Source organism: Saccopteryx leptura, chromosome 2 (assembly GCF_036850995.1).
Source record: "Saccopteryx leptura isolate mSacLep1 chromosome 2, mSacLep1_pri_phased_curated, whole genome shotgun sequence".
Classification (NCBI taxonomy): Eukaryota; Metazoa; Chordata; class Mammalia; order Chiroptera; family Emballonuridae; genus Saccopteryx; species Saccopteryx leptura.
This window is the reverse complement of record NC_089504.1, coordinates 4,979,048-5,000,527: the sequence shown is the minus strand read 5'-3', so window position 1 is coordinate 5,000,527 and position 21,480 is coordinate 4,979,048. Positions and strand designations below refer to the sequence as shown.

Genomic DNA, 21,480 nt, shown 5'->3' with positions numbered 1-21,480 from the left:
GTCTTATTAGTCTTTGTTTTCTTATTTAAGAATTTTATTTAGAAAATTAAATTTAAGGCCCTGGCTAATTGGCTCAGCAGTAGAGTCTTGGCCCAGCGTGTGGAAGTCCCAGGTTCGATTCCCGGTCAGGGCACACAGGAGAAGCGCCCATCTGCTTCTCCACCCTTCCCTCACTCCTTCCTCTTTCCTCTCTCTCTCTCTCTTCCCCTCCCGCAGCCAAGGCTCCACTGGAACAAAGTTGGCCCATGGCTTCTGTCTCAGGCACTAGAATGGTTCTTGTTGCAGTGGAGCAACACCCCAGATGGGCAGAGCATCGCCCCCTGGTGGGCATGCCGGGTAGATCCCGGTTGGGCACATGAGGGAGTCTGGCTCTCTGCCTCTACACTTCTAACTTCAGAAAAACACACACACACACAAATTAAATTTAATGGATGACATTGATCAATAAGAGCACATAGATTTCAGGTGAACATCTCTATAGCATTTGAACTGTTGATTGTGTTGTGTGCCCATCACCCAAAGTCAAATCATTTTCTGTCACCATGTTTTTGTCTGTTTTTTGGTTTGTTTTTTTTACAGGGACAGAGAGAGAGTCAGAGGGATAGATAGGGACAGACAGACAGGAACGGAGAGAGATGAGAAGCATCAATCATCAGTTTTTCATTGCGAGACTTTAGTTGTTCATTGCTTGCTTTCTCATATGTGCCTTGACTGTGGGGCTACAGCAGACCAAGTAACTCCTTGCTCGAGCCAGCGACCTTGGGTCCAAGCTAGTGAATTTTGCTCAAACCGGATGAGCCTGTACTCAAGCTGGCAACCTTGGGGTCTTGAACCTGGGTCCTCCGCATCCCAGTCCGATACTCTATCCACTGCGCCACCACCTGGTCAGGCTGTTTTTCTCTGTTTTAAAGTCTATTTTGTCTGATAATACTGTAACTACCCAGCTTTCTTTCGACTTCCATTTATGTGGGATCTGTTTTTCTATCCCTTCACATTAAGTCTGTGTGTTCCCACATCTGAAGTGAGTCTCTTGTAGGCAGCATACAGATGGGTATTTTTTCTTTTTTACCCATTTAGCCACTCTGTCTTTTGTAAATTAGGCCATTTACATTTAAAGTAATTATTGATGGGTATGTACTTACTGCCATTTTCTTGATTGTTTTCTGGCTGTTTTGGTGATCCAATTTTCAGTCTTTCTTATGCTGGTCCAGGTCTGTCCCCTACCTATGTGGATGATGAGTGAGTCCAAGATGTGTGTGGGTCCATTTTAGGGTGACTCACCATCTCAGTTGCCTGGGACTAAGTGGTGTTTCAGGATGTGAGGCTTTCAGTAGTAAATCTGAGAAAGTCCTTGGTCATTGTATGTGACAAGGGTCACCCTGTGCTGCATGAAGAACTAGGGGACACCCCTCTGCAGCTCTCTCCTCTCTAGGATTCCCTCCCGCTGTCCATTCTGCAGGGCCCCTTCCTGGCCTCTCTTGTGATAAGATGTCAAGGATAAGCAGAACTGTTGATCCTGGTATTTCAAAAAGAAGAGCCAGACCCCCTTACCCTTCCCTTCTGAGGAGAAAAAACAGAAAACAAAAAAAAACCCCAAAACCCTAGAAGATTTGGGGATGTCTTTGATATACAAAACATTTATGCTACTGTGTTGGGTATGTAAAACATTTATCACTACTGTGTTATCTTATGGTCTTGATGTGTAGTAATGTTTTTCCTTTTAGTAGATCCTATAGATAAATGTTGTGAGCTTATCAGTAAGTGACTTTTGTATCATGCTCCCCCTCCTTTTCCCCCCAACTAGTATGTGATCCTGTCTATACCAACCTCAGGACTATGATCGAGGCTGCACGATTTGGGTGAACTATACCCCGTGTAAGTCATATGTAGCCGGTTTATTTTTATTTTTTATTTATTTATTTATTTTTTACAGAGACAGAGAGTGAGTCAGAGAGAGGGATAGACAGGGACAGATAGACAGGAATGGAGAGAGATGAAAAGCATCAATCATTAGTTTTTCATTGCGCGTTGCAACACTTTAGTTGTTCATTGATTGCTTTCTCATTGACCGCGGGCCTTCAGCAGATCGAGTAACCCCTTGCTGGAGCCAGCGACCTTGGGTTCAAGTTGGTGGGCTTTTGCTCAAACCAGATGAGCCCATGCTCAAGCTGGCGACCTCGGGGTCTCGAACCTGGGTCCTCTGCATCCCAGTCCGATGCTCTATCCACTGTACCACCGCCTGGTCAGGCTGTAGCCGGCTTATTAATAAATCTCCTAAAACTTCTTCTGTATCCTGCCTTGGTGTCTCTATGTAACCTGTGGATTAAAATACAGTACTCTGGGCAGAATGACAAGGTTCCTGGTGGAATTTTCCGCGCATTCTTCTGCTCTATCTGGGGCTGGGAGCTTCAGACTTTGCGGAAGCAAGAGAAAAGAAAGGGGACACTCACCCTGTGAGTGTTGCTCCTCTGGTTTGACTCCATTCTATCACCTGCCTGCTTTTGTTCTCTTTTTAGTGACTGTGGATAGTTTTGCATTTCGCCTAAAGTTTTTAGTTTTCATCAGCAGGAGAGAGAAGGTTTTAAAAAAAACTGGTAAAATACACATAAGAATGACCATCTTAACCATTTTTATGTGTGCTGTTCAGTGGCATGAAATACATTGTGTGCCACCATCTCCAGAATGTTTTTATCTTCCCAAACTGAAACCCTGTCCCCGTGAAACGCTAACTCCCCATCTCCCCCTCAGCCCCTGGTCATCTGGAGAGAGAGGTTTTTAAAGCCTCTGGTGTTTAAGATGTTTATCTGTGTTCCATTGGTCAAAGCCAGTTACATAGCCAAGTCCAGATTCAAGGGGTTGAGAAACGGGAACAGGGAGGATAAAGGCATGAGAAGCAGAGGCCCTGGGTGCAGCCCTGGCCTCCGGGAGGCGGTGGGGAGGGAGCTCTCAGAGCTCAGCGCTCTCTGACACTGGGGATCCCTCCCCCCAGGACCCCTGGCCTCTGATGCCACCAATCAGCTCTGTTGGGGGGGGGTTAGGGATAGGTGGGGGGATTTCAGCAAGGCGCCTCTACCTTCTCCTGAGTGTCTTTGTTGTGTCTATTTTACTCATCTCTCTGCCTTCTATAACCATAAAGACACTTAGGAAATGAACTTCCAAAGCAAGTCTCACCCTGGTCAGGTCGCTCAGTTGGTGAGATCATCCTCCCGAGACGCCAAGGTTACAGGTTTGATCCGCGGTCAGGGTGCATACAAGAATCAACCAATGAATTCCTAGATAAGTGGAACAACAAATTGATGTTTCTCTGTCCCTTCCTCTCTCTCTAAAATTAAAAAAAAAATAAAAATGAGGCCCTGGCTGGTTGGCTCAGTGGTAGAGCGTCGGCCTGGCGTGCAGGAGTCTAAGTTCGATTCCCGGCCAGGGCACACAGGAGAAGCGCCCATCTGCTTCTCCACCCCTCCCCCTCTCCTTCCTCTCTGTCTCTCTCTTCCCCTCCCGTGGCCGAGGCTCCATTGGAGTGAGGTTGGCCCAGGCGCTGAGGATGGCTCTGTGGCCTCTGCCTCAGGCGCTAGAATAGCTCTAGTTGCAACAGAGCGACACCCAAGATGGGCAGAGCATCGCCCCCTGGTGGACATGCCGGGTGGATCCCGGTCGGGCGCATGCGGGAGTCTGTCTGACTGCCTCCCCGTTTCCAGCTTCGGAAAAATACAAAAAAAAAAAGAAAAGAAAAGAAAAGAAAAATTAAAAAGCCCGCCCTGGGCTCGGAGCTGCCCGTCCCGAGGCGGGGTCTTGAGCCAGGACTCTCCTCCAATGCTGGCCTGAGGCCTCAGTGCGCTCCCCTGACCAGATGCCCTCAGGAGTGCAGGGGGTCTTTGGGACCCGCTGAGACTGGCTCTGGCGCCCGAAGAGCTTATCCTGTGGGTGCTGGGGGCAGGACGGCAGCCAGGTGGGCCTCTGAGCCCGGGCTTCCTGGCAGCTCTGCTCCTTGTGCCCTTAGGGACTTCCTGGCTCTTTGAAGTCTTCCGTTAGCCAGGGTCCCGCCAGGAATCTGCCTGGCTCAGTTCCTGTCCTCATCCACCCCTTTGGGGTGCTGCCCTCCATGTTTCTCTCTTGGGCCCATCTGTTGGGACCACCTCCCAGCAGGGCAGGGGCGGGGCCTGCGTGTGGGGGGGCAGAGGCGGGGCCTGCGTGTGGGGGGGGCAGAGGCGGGGCCTCCGTATGGGGGGGCAGAGGCGGGGCCTGCGTGCGTGGGGGGGCAGAGGCGGGGCCTGTGGGGGGGCAGAGGGGGGGCCTGCGTGTGGGGGGGCAGAGGCGGGGCCTGGTGTGGGGGGCAGGGGCGGGGCCTGCGTGTGGGGGGGCAGAGGCGGGGCCTGCATGTGGGGGGCAGAGGCGGGGCCTGCGTGTGTGTGTGGGGGGGCCGCAGAGGCGGGGCCTCCGTATGGGGGGGCAGAGGCGGGGCCTGCGTGCGTGGGGGGGCAGAGGCGGGGCCTGTGGGGGGGCAGAGGGGGGGCCTGCGTGTGGGGGGGCAGAGGCGGGGCCTGGTGTGGGGGGGCAGGGGCGGGGCCTGTGGGCCAACACAGCTGGCCACACTGGCTGTGTGACCCCCAGCAAAGCCCTTTCCCTCTCTGAGCCTCAGTTTCTTCGTCTTTGCTCTGTGGGTAGAGACTGTTCATGGGCCCTGCTTGGAGTGGCTCCAGCACGGTCCTGGAAGGGTCGGGATCGCGCTGTGACCTTGTCCTTGGAGGGGCTGTTTTGGGGCGTATGGAGGAGGAGTCCCCTCTGACTCAGTGGTCTCATGAAACCTGCCATTTCTTCCAGGAGCACACACGAAAGGGGGCACCGACCCCGTGGCCCCTGAGGACGCCCGAGGCCCCGAGCTCCCACAGCTCCCGCGCCGCCCGCAGCCCCTGGATGAGGACGGAGGACCCCGCGAGGAAGCGGCTGCCGACGGGGGCAGCACCCCCGCCCCGGAGGACGCCCCGGCCGACTCCGAGGCCGAAGCCTCGGCGGCTACCCCGGCCCAAGCCCAGGCTGCGGGCGATGCCAGGCTGGGGCCCAAAGTGGCGGCGGGCGGCGTCCCCAACATCGGCTTCGTGGCTGAGCCCCCGCCCTATGCGCCGCCGGACCCCAAGGCTGTGCACCTGCTGTACCCGCCCTTCCCCCAGGGGCCGGTCCTGTTCCAGCCCGGGCCCTCGCCGCAGGCCCTCTACCCGCCGCCCGCCACGCCCCTCTACCCTGCGCCCACCCCGCAGCAGCTGTTCGCGCCGTTCCCCGTGGTGAGTGGGGCGCCCCTGGCCCGCATCGCCCTGCCCACCCCCGGCTCTGTACCCACCTACCCCCCACTCGCCCCTTACCTGCCCCGATCCTCCGCTTGCTCCTCGCTCCCCCCCAGAGAGTTTGGCCACCCTGCTGAGGGGCCTTTGGGGCCCTGAGGGGAGAAAGGAAAGGGCTCCCGTCCCTGGGGGTGGGGCTGAGCCCAGGAGGCGGCCCGGAGTCCTCGTCCTCGCTTAGCTGGGCTCTGAGGGAGGAGCAGGAGCGTGAGGCCGAGAAGGGGAGGAAGGGCGCTGTGGCCAGAGGGGGCCGCACAGGCGGGTCACACAGGCGGTCACCCAGCTGGAGTGTTGGGGACAGTGGTGGTTTGTCCACTCAGTGGGGCAGGGAGAATGGGAAGGGGAGGGGTCCGCTCTCAGGGGCCCAGGGCCTCTGGGCGAGAGATGATTGGATTAGATTTTTAGAAGAAAACAAAATGTCTGGGCTGCCTTTGGTGGGGAGCTTAGGGGTCCCCCGGGGGAGGAGCCCCATGAGGACATGGAGACCCATGGTGACCGGACCCTGGACCCAGCAATTTTTAGAGGGAAGAACTGAGAGGACTCCTGGGGCCGAGTGACAGAGGGGGGGAAGAGGGCCGAAGGGGCCTTGACCAGACCCCTCGGTGACCTGCCGCCTCACTGGGGCGGAGGGTGTGTGTGTGTCAGGCGTGGGTGGAGTGACCCTCCCTAGCAGCGTCTGCACGTGGCGTCCGCGGGCTGGGTCTTGGCCCTCATGGAACCGTGGCCTCCACCCCCACAGTACAACAGCGCCATGGCTGGCGTGCCCGCGCCCGCCATGGTGGAGCACCGGCCCCTGCCCAAGGACTACATGATGGAGTCGGTGCTGGTGACCCTGTTCTGCTGCCTGCTCACCGGGCTCATCGCCATCGTGTACTCCCACGAGGTAGGGCGGCCCGGGGACAGCCCTTACGCAGGCACTCACGGAGCTACGCTGCGAGGGCGTGGGCACACCACTGGGTCTCTGCTGTTCCCCTCGCAGGAGGGTGGCGGGAATTGGGAAATCGGTGTCACTGTCGCTGGGGCCCTTGTCCCTCTTGGAGGGACACCTCTTCTGTCCTCCCCTCTTCTGTCTCTGCCCCTACCCTCAGGATCTGCTCTAGAAAGTTGGGCTGAAACAATTCACCATGAAGGTGTGAATGATTGACAAGGCCCAGGGCTTGTGTGTAAAGGGTAGAGACCCGCCCCACTCATGTCTTCTTCCCGCCCACGGCTCTCCATGGAGCTGTCCGTCTGTCTAGTCACCACTCGCCCATCCGCAGCCCCCTCCCCGTGTCTCTGGTCTCCATCTGTTCACCACCACCCACTCGCCTGCCCCACCACAGCTCCCTCCCAGCCTTCAGCCTCTACCCAGCACAGGGTCAGGCTCTGGGGACCCAGTGATGCCAGCGTGAGGACGCTTTAATCGAGTAGGCCGGCCTCTGGGGCGTTCTGCCTGCGGCGGCCCCAGCCACAGCCCCGACCTCCCCACTGGCTGGGCTCCCCGGTCACCAGCCAGCCAGGGCCACCTGCTCTGTGGCCCCGGGCATGCCCCTTACCCTCTCCGAACCTTGGTTTCCTCACCTACAAAGTGGAAGCAACAGAGATGGCAGTGTCAGGAGAGTGGGGGGACTGTAGGGGACGAGGCTGAGGCTGTGGGTCGTGCCAGGCCCACGCAGGTGCCCGGGAGCCAGCAGCCCTCACCCGCACTGCTCGGGGCGGCCCCAGGCTTCTCAGGGGCTCAGTTCCCCAGTCAGCCTGAGGCCTGGCCCCGGCAGTGTTGCGCTGGGGGGCACTGCGGGTCCCAGTCGGCTCCCCTGCACCCTGTCTCGTTGCAGACCCGCGCGGCCCTGAGCCGAGGAGACCTGGCCCAGGCCGAGGAGGCCTCTCGCAAAGCCCGCTCCCTCGTGCTGTTCAGCCTGCTCTTCGGGGTGTTTGTGTCCACCAGCTGGGTCATCTACGTGCTGGTAGCTCTCTACCTCCCTTGAGGGCTGGGGGCTCCTTCGGGGGTGCCAGGATGCCCAGAGACACCCAGCTTGGCCAGACTCTGTGGACGTCGATCCCTGCTGGTGGCCGTCTGTTGCCGACAGAGGGGACCCACGGCGGGAGAGGGCGGGATTAGGGGTGCCCGCACACCTGTGGCCTCGGCCAGTGCTCTGCTCTGAGGTGGGTGGGGGCCCCCTGGAGCCCTGTTTCTTCGGTTTCTCCTCCTGCCGTCTTCCTGGGACTGTGCTGGCGGGGCCCCGTGGTCCTTCCCTTCGCCTTACCCCCGGAGACCTTCGAAGGGACCAGAGCTGTGTCCTCAAGAACCCTCAGGGAGGACACTGCCGACCCTTGTCCTGCAGCTCTGCGTGGGGACCGCAGGGCACAGCCGCCAGGGTTCCCGCTTCCCTGGGGAGCTGCTGGGAGGGGCCTGCTCCCTCCTCGGTGCTCCTGGCTGTTGGCTCTGTGCCCCTGCCCATCCTGGGACAGGCCCTCCCATGCTGGACCCGTGTCCGGAAACCAAGGCTATCGTGTCTGAAACAAGATCACGCTGGGCAGAGCCTCACAGGGCCCCTTCCTGAGGGCGAGCTGCATCTGTCCACAGCTGGGCCCCTGGCCGCCTGTCCCTCTGAGATGGGCGGCTCTGGCTGGCACCTGTGGGTAGCTCACCAGCAGGGGGCACTGTAACCCATAGCAACTTTCTTGGCTTGTCCAGTCCCCAGACCCAAGAGCAGTCCTTGCCTTCAGAGTTTGTTTCTCAAGGAAATCAGGTTTCTCTTGTTTGTAAAATGGGGCTGGGCCCTGGCTGGGAAGCTCAGCTGGTTAGAGCGTCGTCCTGGTACACCAACGTTGCAGGTTCAATCTCCAGTCAGGGGGCATACGGGGATCAACCAATGAATGTGTATAAGGGAAAAGCAAATCATTGTCTCTTTCCCTCTCTCTCCCAGATCAATAAAAAATGAAGTTGAATGGGGCCATGCACAACTTGCCCCAGAGTTGTGGGTGGACGCAGTGAGGGACCCCCGGGGGTGTGCGGCACAGTGCCTGACTCATGGTCAGCACCCGGGCTGGTGACGGTGGCAGTTGCTGTGGGGCCTTCCACAGCCCACGGTGACGGGAGAGCAGGGAAGGGCAGTCTTCCCGACAGCTAGCAGCCTCCCCGTCGGCACCCGGGATTCTCTGCATGGGCATTTTTCTGGGGAGGGGTCCGGGCCTTTCACCTGATTCTCAAGGGAGTGGCTCAGCAAGATTAAGAAGCATCCACACAGGCCCTGGCTGCCAGTTGGCTCAGCGGTAGAGTGTCGGCCCGGCAAGTGGAAATCCCTGGTTCGATTCCAGGGCACACAGGAGAAGCGCCCATCTGCTTCTCCACTCCTCCCCCTCTCCTTCCTCTCTGTCTCTCTCTTCCCCTCCTGCAGCCAAGGCTCCATTGGAGCAAAGTTGGCCCAGGCGCTAAGGACTGCTCCATGGCCTCCACCTCAGGTGCTAGAATGGCTCCAGTTGCAATGGAGCAACACCCCAGATGGGCAGAGCATCGCCCCCTGGTGGGCATGCCGGGTGGATCCTGGTTGGGCGCATGCGGGAGTCTCTCTCTGCCTTCCGCTTCTAACTTCGGAAAAATACAAAAGAGAGAGAGAGAGAGAGAGAGAAAAGCATCCACACAGAGAGAGGGGAATGGGGTCCCAGCTGAGCCGTAAAAGACCGCTCGTGTTCAAGGGGGTGCGGAGACACAGCATCCCGTCTCGGCCCTTGTGATGCTCGGGGAGCCGTGGACGTGGACGAGGACGAGGACGGGGACGTTACGTGATGACCAGCCGTGCTGGCTGAGTGGGGGGGGACCTCATGTTCAGGGACACAAGACTGGGCCAGACTCAGCCTGTCAGACACTGAAACGCACGAGAGCCACGGAAGTGGAGGAAGAAATAAGTTTTTTAGGGATCAGTAGATGCTGAAAAAGCATGTGGTAGACTCCTGCAGCCACAGCTGTCCTTACTGAACTCCCAAGAGAAATCTGAATAGAAGGAAACCGCCTAGACCGGTGTTCCTTGACTGGGAGGTCCGTGTGGAACAGCTGGGGACCGTAGGGAAACACGGAGTCTGCGTTCCAACAAGCTCCCAGTGACGCCGAGCTCGTAGAGGGACTGGTAGCACGTGGCATGTCATGTGGAAAACTAAAACCATTGAAGAGCTGCCTGACCAGGCGGTGGTGCAGTGGATAGAGCGTCGGACTGGGATGCGGAGGACCCAGGTTCGAGACCCCGAGGTCGCCAGCTTGAGCATGGGCTCATCTGGTTTGAGCAAAATGCTCACCAGCTTGGACCTGAGGTCGCTGGCTTGAGCAAGGGGTCACTTGCTCTGCTGTAGCTCCCTGGCCAAGGCACATATGAGAAGCAATCAATGAACAAGTAAAGTGCTGCAACTACAAATTGATGCTTCTCATCTCTCTCCCTTCCTGTCTCTCTCGCTAAAATAAAATAAAATAAAATATACTGTTCACAAAAATGAGGGGATATTTCAAAATGAATATGAAGTGATAAAACATTTCATTTTATTAACATCAGAAAAGCAAACAAATCAAAGAAAGTTGTTCAATTATGCAAATGAGATGCAAAACCAACTTTTAGTTCATTGGTGAAGATGCGCTAGACAGGAGGCTGAAAGTACTGGAGTACCTGCACATCCCCTGATCCCCTAACGTTCGCGAGCCGTGTAAATAAAAACCGGTACAACCAGGATCAACCCATGGATGCCCCTAGTGTCTCTATTCAACATTAAGATTCTAGCTAACATTAAAACAGCAACAACAAAGTGAAATCTGTAGTATGAAAATTCAAAGAGAGAAAATGATTTTTAGCTCTAATATCTGAGAATCAATGACAAAATCAGAATAAGAACTCATCAAAATAGCTGGATACAAAATAAATATGTAATATAGTCAATAACCAATAATCAGTTAAGATGGAAAAAAATTTAAAATTCCACTCAAAACAGTGATAAAAACAGTAACATGTAGGAACAAATTTAACAAGAATGATCTGGACCCAGGTGAAGAAAACAATTTTTTAAGTATAGATTTAAAAAAAATGCTGGACAAAATAATCTGGATAGGAAGATGGAATATAAAAATATCTAGAGATTTAATGAAATATTAACAAGTAAACCAGGCTTTTAAAGCTATGACAAAAATATTTTTAAAAATTAGAAGGAGCCCTGGCCAGTTAGCTCAGCTGGTTATCGTCCTGGATGTGGAAGTTGCCAGTTTGATTCCCTGATCAGGGCACATACAGGAACAGATTGCTATTCCTGTCTCTCTCTCTTTAAAATCAATAAACATGAAAAAAAAATAGAAGGAAAATGTGTGAAAACTTAAACATTTTTAAAAAATTGAATGAGTGGAGAGACTTTCTTCACCAGACATGAGAACATCACAGAGCTACGGTGACTAAGGCAGCACAGCCGTGGGCAGAGCCTGGTCAGGGAGAAGGAAGAGACCAACTAGAAAACAGCCCTCGTGTGTGTGTGTGTGTGTGTGTGTGTGTGTGTGTGTGTGTGTGTGTGTGAGAGAGAGAGAGAGAGAGAGAGAGAGAGAGTGAGAGAGAGTGTCAGGGCTCCCAATCTGCAGAGATGGCTATCTGGTTGGAAACACTTATTCTCTGATTGTATGTAAACATAAATCCCAGATGGAGTAAAGAGCTGAGTATAAAGTTCTATTCACAGGGGAAAGCCTCAGAGAGTATCTGTGTAATTTCAGGGTGTCGGCAAGGAAAGCCATGCGGGGAAAGAAGGGCAGGTTTGAGCTCTGCGTAATCAGAGGGGCACAGCTTGGAACCACGAGCTGACTTTTACTTCCCAGGCTGGGAGAGCCTCAGAAAGGCTGACCACACACATCCCCAGTTGAGGGACTCAGCATAGACCCTGTCACCACTGGTGGCTGTGCAGCCACCATCTTACTGGAAACTCGAAGGGCGGTGTCTGTTGATGATTTCGTGCCTTATACTGACACGCACGCACCTGCGGAGAACGGAGTCTAGAAGGATGCGTCCCAGGCTGCCGACGGTGGCTGCCTGGGGGGCTCGGAGGGGTTGTGCAGTGTATGGCTGAATTTATAAAGACAGACGGGCCTGACCAGGCGGTGGCGCAGTGGATAGAGCGTCAGACTAGGATGCGGAAGGACCCAGGTTCGAGACCCCAGGATAGCCAGCTTGAGTGTGGGCTCATCTGGCTTGAGCAAAAAAGCTCACCAGCTTGGACCCAAGGTCACTGGCTCGAGCGGGGGGTTACTCGGTCTGCTGAAGGCCCGTGGTCATGGCACATATGAGAAAGCAATCAAAAGCAATCAATGAACAACTAAGGTGTCGCAACGAAAAACTGATGATTGATGCTTCTCATCTCTCCGTTCCTGTCTGTCTGTCCCTATCTATCCCTCTCTCTGACTCTCTCTCTGTTCCTGTAAAAAATAAATAAATAAATAAATAAATAAATAAGTAAAGACAGACGGGCTGTGTCAGAATAACTGAAGAAGACGTGTGTGCCTGTGCTCGCAGCGACTGGAGAGTCAGGAGTCGCAGTGGTGACGAAGGTGGTCTGTCGTCCCCAAGCCTCCAGCCCAGCGAGGGGAAGACAGTCAGAGCCCATAGTCAGTCACGGCTAAAGCACCATGGAGGGGATGGTGACGGGGGCAGGTGGGAACTGTCGTGAGACTGAGAAGTACGATCAGACTGAGGACGCCCTGAGGTCAGAGGTGCTTGTCCTGAGTGGCCTCCCGAGGCAGCTGCGAACACGGCACCGTCAGACCCAGTGAGCGGCTATGGGGCTGCCCTCCCGCGGGCCAAAGGGGGCGGTCCTGCGGCCCCACGCTCTCATCAGCCATTGGCCGCCGGCTGCCGAAACGGTAGGGGTGGTCCAGCTGGTTTTGATTTGCGTTTCTCTGCTGAACAACGAGGTTGAGAGGTCACGTGCTTCTCAGCTGTTCGGAGCCGCTGTGTAGGCTGTGCCGGCCCAAGCCCTGGGCCCCCGCTCTCTGCCGGTTCCCCATCTACCTGGAGGAGCCCTCTCTGGATGCTAGGTGAGTCCTACGTTAGGCACAGGGGTGGCAGATGTCCTGCCCTTCCCTGTCCACTCTGGGTGGTGGTGACATCCGAGGAGAAGTCCTGTGTAATATACCGGGTGGGGCAAACGCAGGCTGACAGTTGTAGTGCAGATAACACAAGAATAACACAAACTGCCTTGTGTACTCACGGTACTCCGACGTCTGCCACACCCTGCCTTCAAGTTGATGTGTTCCTCTGTGGGTGATGCTCGTTGTGGCTTAAGAAAGATTTCTCTACTGGGTCATGAGGATATTACATCGTCCTGTTGGTCTCGAAGCTTCACTGGTTTGTTCCCACGTGTGTCTGCCGGCCGCCTGTGGGGCCACTCACACACTTCTGCGCCGGGTGGGAGTGTTGGTGCTGGGTAGGTCAAGGCCTCTCACCCTTGACCCGTCTTGGCCATTTCAAATCATTTGTATTTGTAATAAATTTTAGAATTAACTTGTCAACTTTCACCAAAATAGACTGGGATTCCTCCCCTCCCCCAAGATTTTATTTATTGAGTTGAGAAAGAGAGAAAGGGAAGGGAGGAGCAGGAAGCATCAACTCATAGTTGCTTCTCGTCTGTGCACTGACCGGGAAAGCCCGGGGCTTTGAACCGGCAACCTCAGCGCTCGAGGTCGATGCCGACCCACTGCGCCACCACAGGCCGGGCCAGAGGGCTTTCTACTGTGATTGCTCTCCAGCCACGAAGTAAATTGAGCACAGCTGACATCTGAGCGGGCTGTTTCTGAACATGGCAAATTTCCTTGTTTAGGACTGTAAAAAATTTCCATTTGATTTTGTTGGTTTCACGCACAAACATGACATATTTTGTTAGTGTCCCTGGGTATGATTTTTTTTTGATGCTGTTATAAAGATGACCATTTTTATATTTTCTTTTTTGTTACTTGCTAATAGAAATACAATTGACTTTTGATTACTTCATATGCAGCAATTATTTTCTTAAAGATTTTACTGATTGATTTTAGAGAGAGGCGGGGGAGGAGGGGAGCAGGAAGCATCAACTCACAGTAGTTGCCTGTCGTAGGTGCCCTGACTGGGCAAGCCTGGGGTTTCGAACCAGTGACCTCAGCGTCCCAGGTTGTCGCTTTATCCACTGCGCCACCACAGGTCAGGCCCAGCAATCTTTGTTTAACTCATGTAACTCTAATCATTTACCTGTAGCATCTGTAGAATTTTCTGTTTACGCACTGATCTTGATGTGGTGAGTTTGTTTTCCCTGTGCAACCCGCCCACTTCTGAGTGTTCTCTGCCCCCCCCCCCCCACACACACACTGCCCGAGCCCCCGGACAATGCCGGAAAAAAGCGCCGATAAGGACCACCCTATCTTTATCTAAGTTGCCAAAAGAAAGCTTCCAACATTCTGACTTTTATCAAAACAGATATCCCTTTTCAGGTCAAGGAATTACCTTTCTGTTCCCAGTTTGCTAAATTAAAAAAAAAAAAAAAAAGAGGCCCTGGCCGGTTGGCTCAGCGGTAGAGCGTCGGCCTGGCGTGCGGGGGACCCAGGTTCGATTCCCGGCCAGGGCACATAGGAGAAGCGCCCATTTGCTTCTCCATCCCCCCCCCCCCTTCCTCTCTGTCTCTCTCTTCCCCTCCCGCAGCCAAGGCTCCATTGGAGCAAAGACGGCCCGGGCGCTGGGGATGGCTCCTTGGCCTCTGCCCCAGGTACTAGAGTGGCTCTGGTCTCGGCAGAGCGACGCCCTGGTGGGCAGAGCATCGCCCCTGGTGGGTGTGCCGGGTGGATCCTGGTTGGGCGCATGCGGGAGTCTGTCTGACTGTCTCTCCCGTTTCCAGCTTCAGAAAAATACAAAAAAAAAAAAAAAAAAAAATCACGCACGGATATTGAATTTTATGTACTTACTGAGAACATGATTTCAACGTGACTTCACACCCACGTTCAAATGTTAAGTAACTTTTCATTCCTGGAATAAACCCATCTTGATCAGGACATATCATCTTCTTTCTATATCAGTTGATTGTTATTCTGTTTAGGCCTTTTGCATCCAGAGTTCACGAGGAAAGTTGGTCTGTAATTTCTATTTTGCTACGGTTTGGGTATCAGAGGGCGACGCCTCTGCAGTTCTGGAGAGACCGTAAGATCAGGTGCACTTCCTCCGTGCTCCTGAGGGGGGCGTTCAGCCCCATCACAGATTGGCCCACGTCTCCTTGTGGGCCTCTCGCCTTTGCTGGGCGCACTTGGAGGCTGTGTAATTAGATGCAAGTCCATTTGGAAGTTTGTTACATCTTCTGGTTGAACATGCTTTGCATATATATATTCAAGGGTGTCTATGTAACGCTCCCAGTCGACTTCTGATATTACTGTAAGTATGCTTACTTTTTTTTGGGGGGGGGTGCCTGTATTGCAATCTGCCATTTTTCATATTTATTTATTTATTTATTATCTTTTTAAAGATTTTTTTTTAATTCTTTGCTTTAATTTTTTAAAAATTTTTCTTTTATTAATTTTTAGAGGAGAGAAAGAAGGGGGAGGGAGGAGCAGGAAGCATCAACTTCCATATGTGCCTTGACCAGGCAAGCCCAGGGTTTTGAACCAGCGACCTCAGCGTTCCAGGTCGATGCTTTATCCACTGTGCCACCACAGGTCAGTCCATTTTCCATATTTTTACTTGAAGTCTTTCTGCACCTTCATATTTTAGATACGTAGCTAAAATATGTATGTCCACAGCATATAGATTTAAAGAAAATACGGTCTGACCACTTGTCTTTCAGCCGGAGAATTCGACACGTTTATTTCAAGCATGTAGTTTAAACATGTCGCTCTCTTAGGGTGAGAGTCCGCCTTCTCCCCCCTCCCACTGGTCCCGCTTTCCTGCCGCCTTGCAGGTGGATTAATTTTTATTACTCCATTTCTTCATTTTTATTTTTTAATTTCGTGAGAGGAGGGAAAGCAGAGACAGACTCCCACATGCGCCCGACCAGGATCCACCCAGCATGCCCACTAGGGGGCGATGCTCTGCCCATCTGGGGCCCTTGTTCTATTGCAACTGGAGCCATTTTTTTAGCGCCTGAGGCGGAGGCCATGGAGCTGTCCTCAGTGCCTGGGCCAACTAGCTCCAATGGAGCCTTAGCTGCAGGAGGGAGAGAGAGAGAGAGAGAGAGAGAGAAGCAAGATGGGGAGGGGTGGAGAAGCAGATGGGCGCTTCTCCTGTGTGCCCTGGCTGGGAATTGAACCCGGGACTTCCACACACTGGGCTGATGCTTTACCACTAAGCCAACTGGCCAGGGCTCCATTTCTTCCTTTTGCTGTTTGTGGTTCCCTAGAGATCACGACTTGCCTCTTGACTTCTCTGGGCCTCATGTTTTTAGGACTTTGATCTCCTTCCCTGAGGATTGAAGAGCCCGTCCTGAGTGGCACACCGTTGTGACCGTGGTTCTCACTGGGAGCCCCCTGGGATGTTGTTATTGGGGGCCTGTAGGCTCAGTCCCCACTCGGGTCCACCTAGTGGCCATGCTGTCCCTTTCGTCCTCTCTGGCACATCTGACCTCCCGTTTGGGACTATTTTCCTTCTGCCTGGAAACAGTCTTCTTAGCTTCCGTCTGCTCACGGTGAGCTCTGGTTTTGTTTGTGTGACCGTAGCTTGACTTTCCCCAATTTCTGAAAGCATTCTGAGTGGACAGAGGAGTCTGCGTGGTGGGCGTTCCTCAGTGGGGAGGGTGTCAGCCCTCTACTTCTGTCCCCAGTGCTTCTGTCCAGGGGCCTAGTGGCCGGACCTGGGATGGTGATGTGTCCTCTGTCTGCTTTCAGATGTCTTCTTTCCGGTTCAGTCACACTGCACTTAGGTGTACACCCTTTCCTAATGACCTGCTCGGGCTTTCGAGTCAGTTTTGGGTTTCCTCGGATACAGTCCCAGGAGTGGAATCACTGGGTCATAAGGCAGTTTCCATTAAAAAAATTTTTTTTTTTTTACAGAGACAGAGAGTCAGAGAGAGGGATAGACAGGGACAGACAGACAGGAACGGAGAGAGATGAGAAGCATCAATCATCAGTTTTTCATTGTGACACCTTAGCTGTTCATTGATTGCTTTCTCATATGTGCCTTGACCGTGGGCCTTCAGCAGACCGAGTGACCCCTTGCTCAAGACAGCAACCTTGGGTCCAAACTGGTGAGTTTTGCTCAAACCAGATGAGCTGGCGACCTCAGGGTCTCGAACCTGGGTCCTCTGCATCCCAGTCCGATGCTCTATCCACTACGCCATTGCCTGGTCAGGCTCCATTTTTAATTTTTTGAGGGGACATCCATCCCTTCCTGCCAGAACCACCCAAGAGGAGCCAGCAAGCCTGGGGACCTTTCGTGAGCATGAGATGGGGGCACCCGGTCAGGGTCCGCGTATGCGGGTCAAGTCCATGTACCACCTTCCTGATGTCACTCGCCCGTGCATTGCAGGAGAAGCCCAGCGTGGTCAGGGAGCACTGACCTTTGTACACTGCTGGCTTCGGGCTAAGGCTACTTCAGAATGTTGGCAGCAGGACTTGCCCATGATTCCCTTGTGCTGTCCTTGTCCGGAATCGATGTCGAGGTTTTCCGTGTATAACACGAGCCAGTGTCTCCCCTCTGCTCTCGGGCGCGCGTGCAGAACAGAAACTGCTTGCTGGGTATAAAGTACCTGTCAGGCCTGTCTGGACCCGATGTTTGCGAGTGGTTTTCTAACCAGATTTCATTTCTTTAATGTCAAGTACCTCTTCTTTGCAGCACTTGTGTGATTTTTAAATTAAGAGGCTAAATGAGGTAAAGCTGTTTGCAAAGTGCTTGGTTCCCAACACATGCTCAGTAAGGAAGGGCGGTGGCCACAGCTCACCAGACCCTTCCGAACATTAACTCTGGGCCTTCACAGACCCGGGGAGATAGGAGCTGGTGTCAGCCCACTTCTGGCTGGAGCAACCGGGGGACTGCTTACCCACGGTCCTTTATTTGGCTTATCAGCTGTAGAGCCAGGACCCGGGCCCTTATCAGCCCAAGGCCACAGTCCTTTAGCACTGTCCCAATCTGACCTTGTGGAGCTCCTGAATACCCCCAGTGCGCACATGAGTGCGGGGTCTGCCTCCCACTCTCCTGGGGACCTCACGTGCCCACTGCACCCCAGAGGCCTGGCCTTACGCTCCCCCCGGAGAGACCTGAATCTGTACCTCTCAGGCTGCTGGTTAAGTAGCAGCTTCCTAGGCCCTCTGAAAGTGGGTGGTGCTGCGCACGGCCCACCACTGGACCGGCACCGCTCTCCCCTGGGCCGGGACGCCCGCCCATCAGCAGCCCCTTTGCCTGAGAGGAGCTCAGGCAATTGAACCAGCACTTGGACACGCAGAAGCTATGGTTTCATCTGTATTTATTTCCTTTCATATAAAAGTTACAGGTTTGAAATGTCTGCAGGAGGGGGCCTATCAGCCAGGTTAGTCGGACGCTATATTACATGGTAACACAGGGAGGCTGGGGCGGGAGGCAGGGCCGCTCAGAACCCAGGACCGGGTCAGGTCAGGCATGGCGCCTGCCCGCCTGCTCCCTGGCCATCCCCACCTGCAGGGACCCAGACCGTCCTGACTGTGTCTGTCTGTCTGTCCTAAGGACCGGTTCCCACACCCTGCCCCAGACAGCCCCCAGCCAGGCTGTGGTGCTGGACGAGGTCGCCAGCACCCAGAGCCACGGGCGTGTCTCACGGAGGCGCAGGCCGGGAGCCCGTCAGCCAGGAAGTTCAACACATCTGGCACCTGCTGCTCGCACACTGGGACCCCCACTTGCTGCCCCTAGCCCACACTGCTCAGACCTCAGAGGGCCCGGGCGGGCAGGGCTGGCTCGGCACCGAGGGAGGGGAGAGCCCTGCCCATGCCCGCCTACAGCTGGGAACCGGGCACAGGCCGTGGCTGCACCTGTCCGGGTCTCCGGCGGGCATTTGCCCACGCTCTGGAGGGAGAGCCCGGGGCTCTCTGAAATGCAGAGGAACCATGACCTCCAGGATGCAGGGGTCCCGAGGGGTCACGGCGCCCGGCAGTGGGTGGGCTGGGAGGGTGTTGAAAGCGGCCCCACCCCGCCCCACGCAGCACGGCTCAGACAGTGGCTCCACACCCACTGCAACTACTGCAGTGACGTGTTCAGGCCCGATGCAGCAGACCTCTGCCGGGGCCCCAGCCGGCCGCGCCCACGGCTGACGCTTCCCAGCCTCCCTCCATGCACAGGACGAGCAGAAGCAGGAAGAGCCCCGCCCGACTTCTTGATAAAAGCTGCTCAGAACCCAGGAAGGCCTCAGTGACATGGCTGCTTCTTTAACAAAATCAGCAGCTGTTATCTTCTCCTTGTCTTTGTTCGGGGATAAGCACAGTTAGAGCCTGGAGTGTGTGTGACCAAGTGCCCACTCCAGGACAGGTGAGCACTCCCACCCACAGCAGGACGTGGAGGGCGGGCTCACCGGAGCCCAAGGGCGTGGCGGCCCCCGCGGCACCTGTGTGTGGGGTGGGCAGACCTGGCCTCAGACTGGCGGCCTCAGCAGCAAGAGTGGTTTGAACAGGAGGGTGGGGGAGGGAGCCGGCCTGTGGGGGAGGGGAGGCCTCTCAGGAACCCTGTCCTGGTGCCCCCGGCCCTGGCCTCTCAGGAACCCTGTCCTGGTGCCCCCGGCCCTGGCCTCTCAGGAACCCTGTCCTGGTTCCCCCGGCCCTGGCCTCTCAGGAACACTGTCCTGGTTCCCCAGGCGCTGGCCTCTCAGGAACACTGTCCTTCGGGGGCCTTCGTGGGCGAGCCGACAGTGTTGGTGGACAGGTCTCACGAGCAGGGGGAGGAGTCCCTGTCGCCCATTAGCATGGGACAGGTAGGAAGGGAGCCCGTGGGGCAAGAGGGGACCAGAGGTGGAGTTTAAGGCACACGGCAAGTGACAGAGGAGGGGGCTGCCCGCCCCCCGCAGGACAGAAATGCCCCTCTGCTCGCTCTCGATGAACTCACCCAGAGCTGCAGGCCCAGCGCGGGTCAAGGGTATTTCTCGGATGGTAGGGGCCTCTCTCGCTCCCACCAGGCCCCACACAGCTCCAGAGGATGGGGAGAGGGGCGGGGGGAGGAGAGGGAGGGACAGAAAGACAGCAGACACTGCCACCTACTGCTCAGGGCCCAGCCAAGGGCCCGGGGTGCCAATGGGCAGCAGGGCAGTGCCAAGGGCCAGTACCATGACAGGAGCGCAGAGCTCCGGCTACTGGAGGCACCGGTCGTACCTCTCTGGGCAGGCGAGCAGCTCACCACCCCCCATTTTAACAAGCAGGCTAGAAAGGAAAAGTAGCCCCCATCTTCTCTGCTCTCTGCCCACCCAACCAAGTGTCCCCTTCTTTCGAGGCCACCAGAAGTGCACTGCCCCACAGGGCCCTTGAGCCTCCGCTCACTCGTCGTTACAGCAGATCCAGGACCCTGGAGTAGGGAGGGCGCAGACCCTGCAGTCCCTCGCTCCGCTCCAGGCTGGGGGTGGGCGGGAGGGGAGACGGGCGTGGAAGCAGAAACCAAACAAGAAAACACCAGTTCACAAATCAGCAGCGAGACCCGCCTGCTGGCTCCGCGCTGAGCCGGGGGCTCCGCTCGTGGGTGTGGGAGGCAGGAGGCTGCCCGGCTCCGACGCCCGTCCTGCCGGCCCGAAGCTGGGCCGGGACACGTGCTGTGGCCACGTAACAGGTCCAACGTCCTTCCGGCCGCGGAGCCGCTCTCTGCACCTGTCTCAAGCGCTCTCCCTGCTCGCAGCACCTGCTCCTAGGTCTTCTCTTCCCGGTCTGTTTTTCTCCTCGTTATGTTCCTGGGTTTGATTTTCAGCGAGAGTTCCCATAGGGCCTCCTCGGCCAGGTGGTCACTGAAGTCGTTAAAGAAGTTTATGATGTCGTCATTCCTCCGGATGTCGTAGTGCCTGTGGGGAGAGGAGGGCAGCGGGTGAGAGCCAGGACCTCTCGGAGGTGACCCACGTTCTGCTCCGGCAAACTTGCTGTGGCAGAGGCGACCGCTGCCCAGGGCCCACAGGGCGGCGTGAGTGCTCAGAGCCGAGGCCACCAGCGCACAGCCCACACTGGGCCCAACAGCCACCTGCTCGGCTTCCTGAAGGTGTCGCAGAGCGTGTCTCTGCAGCTGGGCTCCCCTCTGTGGGGGGCCCACCCCCACTGCTCTGAAGTCTGGTGGGGCAGGGCTTGCCAACTTTCCCCTTGTGTCATGACCAGCCACCAGCTTCCTTGTACGGGAAACGGGGACAAGCTGGCTGCCATCTGTGTGCAGGCCACAGGCCACTGCTGAGCCCTGACAGGCATTCTCCCACATCCTCCCCGCGGCCTGGAACCTGGGTCCCCACAGGCGCTTGGCCCCGCCCACCGCGGCCCCGCCCAGGGGTGAGGGCCCGCACTCACGCCTGCTGGAAGCACCGCATGCTGTCCAGGATGTTGAACTGCTGCCACCTCTTGGAAAAATTCACCTTGCCGTCAATATAGTCGGGGTTCCCCAGGTGAACGAAGGTGAGGTCCTGCAGGATGAGTCCCCTGGGAGGACAGAGAAGCCCAGTTACCCTTCAAGATGGCTCAGAGGCGGCCGGCCTCTGGGAGAGTCAGCTGGGCCCCAGGGCAGGCTGGCGCTGGCTGAGCCGCCCGTCCTTCTGCTGCGCCGGAGCAGCTGCAGGAGCCCCAGCACCTCTGGGCGTGTCTGTGTCACCCGTGTGGAGTCCCGGCCCGAGACCCAGTCCCTGGGAAGGCAGCTCGGGCCCCGGAGGACCACGGATCTGGCTGCTGCAGCAGACACGGTGGAGTGGGGGTTTGCTAACGTACAACCCACAGGTCAACAGGAGAAACAGGAGCCCACGCTGGGGTGGGGACAGGGCCTGCTGTCGGCAGGTGCCGGAAGGTGCTTCTAAATGGACAGGATGGGAGCCACGTGACCAGCGACGGGCAGATCCTCTGCCAGGGGCCCAGCTGAGGGCCCAGCGTCACCCTCACAGAGCCACCAGGGCAGTGTCAGCACTCGGGGCCGGAGGCTAGGAAGTGAGAACCTGCTCTCCCCAGCCCCCAGCCCCCAGCCCCCAGCCCCCAGCCCTGGGGCCGAGCAGGCTGGCTTCTATCCCTCCTGGCGACCCCGTGTCCCCTGGC

The 21,480-nt window shown here is 56.0% G+C and overlaps 2 protein-coding genes across 15 annotated transcripts in view; one reads left to right on the top strand and one right to left on the bottom strand.

The window, feature by feature from the left end:
* The window catches only part of PRRT1B (proline rich transmembrane protein 1B), a 596,855-nt gene that overhangs the window by 6,782 nt on the left and 568,593 nt on the right, over window positions 1–21,480 (top strand). Inside the window, exons 2-4 of one of the 2 annotated variants that reach the window (XR_010749163.1) lie at window positions 4,819–5,276; window positions 6,070–6,213; window positions 7,145–8,615. Coding sequence is in view for 1 of the 2 variants with exons in the window: in XM_066366886.1 (XP_066222983.1) it covers window positions 4,819–5,276; window positions 6,070–6,213; window positions 7,145–7,294 (752 nt within the window). In the remaining variant the exon portion in view is untranslated. Of the gene's footprint in view, window positions 1–4,818; window positions 5,277–6,069; window positions 6,214–7,144; window positions 9,716–21,480 lie in introns of those variants that run through there. The other variant, XM_066366886.1, reaches the window with a different exon arrangement.
* The window catches only part of RAPGEF1 (Rap guanine nucleotide exchange factor 1), a 152,553-nt gene continuing 148,782 nt past the window's right edge, over window positions 17,710–21,480 (bottom strand). For all 13 annotated transcript variants that reach the window (XM_066366841.1, XM_066366843.1, XM_066366852.1 and 10 more), the window contains 2 exons: window positions 20,752–20,880; window positions 17,710–20,264 (listed from right to left, as the gene is read on the bottom strand). In XM_066366841.1, coding sequence (XP_066222938.1) covers window positions 20,114–20,264; window positions 20,752–20,880 — 280 coding nt within the window. In that variant the 3' untranslated portion in view covers window positions 17,710–20,113. The remainder of the gene's footprint in view (window positions 20,265–20,751; window positions 20,881–21,480) is intronic.